This window comes from Protomyctophum parallelum (genome assembly GCF_964188405.1).
Source record: "Protomyctophum parallelum genome assembly, chromosome: 6".
Taxonomy (NCBI): domain Eukaryota; kingdom Metazoa; phylum Chordata; class Actinopteri; order Myctophiformes; family Myctophidae; genus Protomyctophum; species Protomyctophum parallelum.
In genome coordinates, this window is record NC_139701.1 from 54746786 (window position 1) to 54754275 (window position 7490).

Genomic DNA, 7490 nt, shown 5'->3' on the forward strand with positions numbered 1-7490 from the left:
TTGATGGCTGATGGAACTATCTCCTTGAATTTATTTACAGCGCTCTCAGATATACTTCTGCCAAGGACATTTTTGTCCAGTGGCGTATAGTCGATCAATGTAAAATCGAAGGTGATCAAATAATGATCAGAGAGGTCACGATTTTCTGGAAAAACTGTGAGGTGCTCTATTTTGATACCATAGACCAGAATGAGGTCTAGGGTATGGTTGAGAATGTGAGTAGGTTTGTCTACACACTGAGAGAAACCGATTGAATCAATCAATGAGACGAACGCTCTACCAAACTCTGATCTTGGAGAATACCAAACTGACGCAGGAGAAGGACCAGCTAAAGTCCGACAACACCGACCTGACGCAGGAGAAGGACCAGCTTCAAAGTGAAGTAAACCAGCTGAAGACACAGACAGCAGGTTAGAGAAGATACAAAATAACTTAAATAATATCATTGATATTTTAATTTTTAATCTGGGATATAGAGGTAGAGATTCTGAGTAAGCTCATCACTGCTGGTGTATGACAACTATCATAGAACAATCATTATTCTTAAGATGCACGTCACCTGTTTTCAAGCTCATCTTTATATAATATATCGGCGTCACTAATGCTCATTAAAACATGGCATAATTTGTCTATGTGGACAGTTCAGAAACCTGCCTACCAATGACATCATCAATGGGGATGGCTGCTGAAATAGATTTAATATCAATAATCTAAATATATAAAGTAACTAAATCTGTCAAATAAATGTAAAAACTACAATATAGTAGGAAGTAGGTGTAGCCTCCATGCACCTGAGACCCAGCCTGCAACAGTCCTGCTAATCGGGCTCAGCCCTATTGGCACGGTAGGCTGCGCGTTGGTCTGGTGAGTGGGAGCCCCGCCCCCCGGGTTCAAACCACGCTTCCGCGTAATGCTACATAGGCCTACCACAAAATTGAAATATTTAATTAACCAAGTTCAAATAAGTACAAATACCAGAAAGGTTTACTCGAGTAAATGTGTGGAGTAGAAAACACCATTGATATAATAGATGAATAGTTTTTGCCTCCACTACATCTCTGACTACTATTATTATTACAACTATGTGTTAGAATTCATTATCGGTACATTGAAAATCCATCAGTAAATCTCCTGTTTGATGTTTTTAGACAAGTCGTGTCCCAGTGGATGGAAGAAGTTTGGACGCAGCTGTTACTACAGAACTACTGAGAGGATATCATGGCAGGAAGGTAGAGACGAATGTCGGAGTCTAGGAGCTGATCTGGTGGTCATTAACAGTGGAGAAGAACAGGTTAGTTGTGTCCGTGTGTGTGTGTGTGTGTCTGTGTGTCTCTGTGTGTGTGTGTGTGTGTGTGTGTGTGTGTGTGTGTGTGTGTGTGTGTGTGTGTGTGTGTGTGTGCGTGAGTGTGTCCATCATCCAGATAGGACTCAAGGAAATAGGGTGCTATTTTTCCTTTATTTTTTGACGATGGGTTCTCAGATTGTCCACATAGTTGCATGTGACCTAATTCCATGATTATAGTGAAGAAGTTAATGTATTGGATACAATTAATGATGATTCAATCATGTACAAATAATCAGGTATTCATCGATGGATGGACTGGTGGTGATTATTCATGGGTTGGTCTGACCAGGACTGGGGGCAGATGGACGTGGGTGGATGGAACAGCACTGACAACACTGTGAGACATTTGGCATGTTTTTATATTGTACTTCACTGTACTAATTGTACTATCAAAGTCACTGTATGTGAGCGACTGAGTGCATGTGGTTCAATACATTGATGTTTATTGTGCAGGTACTGGGCCAGTGGATATCCCGCTGACGATGAAGACTGGGACTGTGCAAGGTTCTGTCAAAGGACTGGCCCTGGAACGTTGTATAATGGGTTCTGTTCATATCGATGGGCCTCAATCTGTGAGCAGTGATGGTTTTCACTTCATTGATCAAACTGCAGCTCAGTGTTTCTGCTACAGTAGTAATTAGTAGTGAAGATCATATAAACCCAAACATTGAAGTACAAACAGTGGTGGAAAAAGTACTTTCTACTTAAGTAAAAGTATCAATACTGCAGAATTCAAATACTCTGTTGCAAGTAAAAGACTGGAATTCAAAATGCACTTGAGTAAAAGTACAAAAGTTCTGGCATTAAGATTTACCTAAAGTACCAAAAGTAAAAGTACTCATTATGTAGAATGTCCATCATTTCAAGTTTTCAAATGTCTAAAAGTCTTTTGAAAATAGCAGATCTACAAGCTCTCAATGCGTCAGACTCAAAGTAATGTTAGCTAGTTAGCAGAAATGTATATTGGGCTGAAGTTACTCGTTACTGTAATAGTGGAGTAAAAGTACAATATTAGGATCTGAGAGTAGAAATAATAGTATTTGAATTGGAAATACTCAATGAAGTACAAATACAGCAAAATTGTACTTAAGTGAAAGTCTCAATTACTTTAGACCACTGAGTACAAACTGTTGTAGCCATAACCACTTTAACGCTGCAGGAAAGCATGTGTCATTTTAGATTCAAGCGTTCAAAAATAGAAGATATTCAAGCTGTCACAGCTTGGTGCCATGCACGCTGACACTATGCGAGCTTGTACATCTGCTATACAAATGAGCTTGTACATCAGTGATTTTCACAAGTGTTGCCTCTTTCTTATATTATAGTATTATAGTATAGTTTGTTGAAAAGGAAGAGTTGTCACAACCGTACGGACAACCCTTCCTTTTCATTGTACGAATATTTCTTGTTCAGCACCTGTAGAATTTCTGGAGATGTGCGTGCTTCCTTTTGGCTCCTATCTATAGTATAGTTTGTTGCATTAGTTTTGATGCAGTAAGTGCTTTTTTGTAATTATTTTATTGGTATTTTTCAATTTGCTGTCATCTGCGGCTCGGGCACCTTTGCTCTGGAACTCCCTGGCCTTGGCCCTTAGATTAGTAGAATCAGTGTGTTCTTTTAAAACGCTTTTAAAAACACATCTGTATGCCAAGTGTTTTTTCTTCGTTTCTTCGTTTTATTGTCTCTGTTGTTGTTTTGATGTTTTTATGATTACTGTTTTATAACCTGTCTGTAAAGCACGTTGTAACTATATGTTTGGAAAGGTGCTATACAAATAGAATTCATTCATGCATTCATTAATCTGTGGACGGTAGTCCCCAGGGGATCCTGACCCACAGGTTGGGAACAAGTTTAAGTACTTAAGTCCCTAAAAAATAGCCGCTCTAAGCTAAGTAATATGTGTTTAGTGTATGAATATTCATGAATATGTTTCAAATGTATTCTGTGTGGTCGTTTGCATGTTCTCCTCGTGTCCCCTAGGGTAGGTACCCTCACAAAAACATGCAGTAATCCTGATCTCTAAACTGCCTCCCCCTGGCCAGCCGGGGCGCCTGATGGAGGGGAAAGGAACTGGTTGGAATAACGTGTTCCTTCCATGCGCTACGTCCAACCAGGGAAACTCCCCCCTGTCAGGTGTAAAGGAGCAACTTGGACAATCAGGCATGAAGGAAGCATGAGTTCAAGTCCGTTGCTCTCCCCAGGTTGGCAGAGGGTGTGTAGAGCCCAGGATCACATTAGATAATTGACACAGGGGTGAAAAATGGGTTACAAAATCGTGGGATAAAAAAACAAAACAAAAAATGTATGAATATGCATGAATAATGTTGTTCAGATGTTCAGCTAGCAGAGCAGGTTGGAAGATCTTAAAGGGATAGTTCACCCCAAAAAAATATCTCTTTATTTAGGGCAGTGATTTTTACTGATTCATTTCAAATTCATTAATTATAGAAAAGAATAACGCAAATGTACACATTATAATCGCGCACCACAATGTACATTTCACTGTTCTGAAGTATTGTGCAGTTTGAAAGTATTGTTTTTTATATTTAATACAGAAGGTCCTTTAAAATTGCACTGATCTGTTCAGTACCACCTTGATAAAACAATAAACTATATTTTGTTGCTTAAGCTTATCTATTTATTCGCTATTTATTGATTGACTCGTATTCCAAGGACGCCATTTCCTTAAAGAAGATGAGATGTTTGAGAGGTTTCAATCTGATCTCAGGTCAGAATGGGTTAAAGAAGATGAGTTGTTTGAGAGGTTTCAAGGTTTCAATCTGATCTCAGGTCAGAATGGGTTAAAGGATAACACATGAGTTGGCAAATTAATTCAGGAGGAAGTATATTATTATTTTTATTGGATGATGTAGAATGATAAGAGCGCCCCTCTCTTCACACAGGTGTGCTTTTTTTGTCTGTTCAGAGCACTTATGACATAAATCATTTGCCATCCAAGTCTATGGACTTTAATGTTTGTTTAGGGCACTAAATGACAACGTAAGACATCACGTGGCCGATATAAATACATCTTGTAAGTAATTCTGTTTCATACTAGATACACCAACACAATTTAATTGAACTAGAAAAAGTGCTCCTTGGAGCACATCTCCGCCAGGTCAGGTAGGTTATCCTCAGAGCACAGGTCTCCGCCGGGTGGGGTAGGGTATAGGGTATACATGCTTATAGTGAATGGCACATCGAGTGGCAAAGCGAGTGGCAAAGCAACATGCAAAGTGAGTTTAACATTATTTAACGTTGTTTAATGCAATCAGATAGGACTTATCTGTGTGGATGTGTACGGGCTATCAAGGCCAGAAAGTAGTGTTTTGCCACTCTGTAGGCATTCCTGCATAACTTCCTGTTTTGCCACTCTGTAGGCATTCCTGCATAACTTCCGGGTTTGATGATGTCACGTGCATACCCTCTATTGTAGGCCAGCAATATATGAGTCAGTCATGACGCGTGATGTGATGTTTGGACTGTAGGGGTAATATCAACCCATTCTGACCTGAGATCAGATTCATACGAGGTTTCCACTGGACACACACTGGTCTGATTAACCCATTCTGACCTGAGATCAGATTAAAAAAAATGTCAGTCGTTCTTCGATTCTTCAAAAATAGCAGACCTACAAGCTCGTAGCGCGCCACTCGGTGGCGCGCTATGAGCTTGTAGATCTGCTATTTTTCAATAGCTAAAGCATAACGTGATGCTAACACCAAAATGGGTTCCCGTTCAGAATGGGTCAAACAAAACAAAAGCTAAATTCGACCTGCGCAATTACAGTGGGCTATAGCGGGCCAGCGGCCCTCAAAGATCGGAGAGATCCGTCGTGACCACGTGACTATGGAGATACTACCGATGTGCGCGACGTATGGACAAGATCTGCACGAGTAATACTAAAAGACGTGTTTTGCAATAATCAGCATCCCGGTGGCGCTATAACAGGCCAACAGGCAGAACCTCTGCCCCGAACATCGAGGGGTGTGTGTGTGTGTGTGTGTGCAGTGTCGCGTCGATCGGGCCCAATTAACGGTGCCGGAGATTAGCTGTTCACAGACGGACAGACACACGGCGCAGCCAATTAGAATAGACGACATGCTCCGGAATGCTCTGGAATGGACGCCGTCCACCCATCTGAGCAACTGGTGGAACTGTGATGGCAAAAAGGAGCCTCTGATTATAATTGTGATTATTGTGTTTGGAAGTAACTGGCACTTTAGATCTGATAACTATTGCTCACGTTAATATTGCCCCAATTATGCTTAAAAAAAACGTTATGTAAAAAAAAACACACAAAGGTCTCCACCATTGCATTCACCTTCATCTCCACTCTCGGTTCTTCTCCTCTACAAACATGTTCTGTTCCTTTAGCTTAAACGCATTTCTTTGTTTCTTCATTCACTCTGCACATTCCAGTGCTTTGCTTTCTTTCCCCCATCTGAATGAAGGGAGCCGTTTTAAGGGCGGCAGTAATGTCTCTCTTTCACTCTTTCTGCTGTTCCATTTCCTGGAACTTGTCATCTTTTTTGTGAGCTCAGCGTTGTTGTTTATGTGGGCTGGCTGGCAGTGAGCACACTCATGCGAGTGCGAGTATTATTTTTACATTTGCTGTCGCTCGTCATGGTTTCCAGGTCCCACTTGATGTCTTGCGGGAGTAACGACCGGTCCAGTTTGTGCTCGATAACCACTAGCTTGCACAACGTGTTCAGGCTGGGACTCAGGTCCAGGATGAACAGGTCGTTGGGCGTGAATCCACCAAAGAAGACGACACGGTCTCCCACCATGCAGCAGCACATCCCATAGCTCCAACACGAGGGTTTCCCTTTGGGGTCGATCCGTTTCCAGGAGAAGGTCTCCGGGTTGAACTTCCACAGGTCGTTGAAGGTGTAGTCCAGGATGAGGTTGTGGCCACCAAATATGTACAGTTCTCCGTTGTAGGAAAAGGCCGAATGACGCCTGCGTCCTTCTGGCAGGACCTCTGTAGGGGGAGTGCTGAGCCAGCGGTTGGTCGCCAAGTCAAACACTCTGACGTAGATCTTGTTGTACTGGCCCCCTCCTCCCAATACAAACATCTTTGTCCCGATGATGGTGGCAGAGTGACGCGCTGAGGCAGGTGCCGGAGGGCCTTTGATGACAACTAGAGACCAGACCATGGTGGCGGTGTCCAACTTGCAGATGTCGTTACTGCATCCGATCATCTGGGTATATCCCCCGTAGATATAGATGGCCTTCCCCAGGGCACAGGCCGAGTGGCCCCACTTCACGTCCGGAATCGCCCCGGAGACCTTGGGTATGAACCATTTGTGGACGTTGACGTCGAACGCATAAAGGACGTTGTCGGTACTTCCCGTGGCCCTCAAGCCACCCCAGATGTAGATGGCGTCGCCCATGAGCACGGCCGTGTGGTAGTAGCGCCTGGAGGGGACCTCGGCGGGGCGCTCTCCCTTTCCAATGGTCACTGGGGCCAACCAGCGCAGAGACACCGTGTTGAAGATGTGCACCTCGATCTGAACCATGTTCTGACCGTAGCCTCCAAACGAGTAGACTTTGTGGCCCACCGCCACGGCAGCGTGGTCGTCTCTCTTCGGCTCTCCTTTCAGGTTGACCGTCCAGCGCAACATCTCACACATCTTGGATCAGAGTCTATGTTTTCTATATACGAGTCTTTTATGTTTTCACAGGAGATATTCGCACGTCCGATTAACTCAGATATGCGGGTGCTTTGAACAGTATCTCACTCACGTTCATTCAATTCATTCAATAAGAAAGATCCCGCGTTGGGCTCTTGCTCATCAACTTTAATAATCACTGGTTCTCTGGGTCCGTCTGGCCCTTGTTCAGGTTGTCGTGTAAAGGATCTAAAAAATCTCCCACACAAGACCACTTATATAAGTAGAGCGGAAGAAATGTCAAGCTAAGCTTGGCCAATCCTCAAAGCCGATGGGTTGAGTTTGGGGAGCCACTGCCTGTCGATCTCTCACACAAGTCAAAGCTGCAGCGGTGATTGATAGATGTTTGATAGATAAAGGATCAATTCAAATAGACCCTAACCGTCCTGTAACCCTGAGAGTGTGCACGGTAAATGTGTTGCATGATTTGAACACCGTCAGAGTTATGGGGGTCCGTCTGTGGTCATTTA

The 7490-nt window shown here is 43.1% G+C and overlaps 1 protein-coding gene and 1 long non-coding RNA gene across 2 annotated transcripts; one reads left to right on the forward strand and one right to left on the reverse strand.

The window, feature by feature from the left end:
* The first annotated feature begins 276 nt into the window (after nucleotides 1-276).
* On the forward strand, nucleotides 277-1833 carry LOC310860979. Its single transcript, XR_014569447.1, has 4 exons — nucleotides 277-410; nucleotides 1149-1291; nucleotides 1582-1682; nucleotides 1799-1833. It is a non-coding gene; the product is annotated as an uncharacterized lncRNA (long non-coding RNA).
* Nucleotides 1834-5898: 4065 nt separating this feature from the next.
* On the reverse strand, nucleotides 5899-6981 carry LOC310860101 (kelch domain-containing protein 3-like; the record flags this gene model as incomplete). The annotated part of the gene is made up of 1 exon (XM_083766867.1): nucleotides 5899-6981. The coding sequence occupies one exon, from the start codon at nucleotides 6979-6981 to the stop codon at nucleotides 5899-5901; it is 1083 nt and encodes a 360-aa protein (XP_083622993.1).
* Nucleotides 6982-7490: the final 509 nt, after the last annotated feature.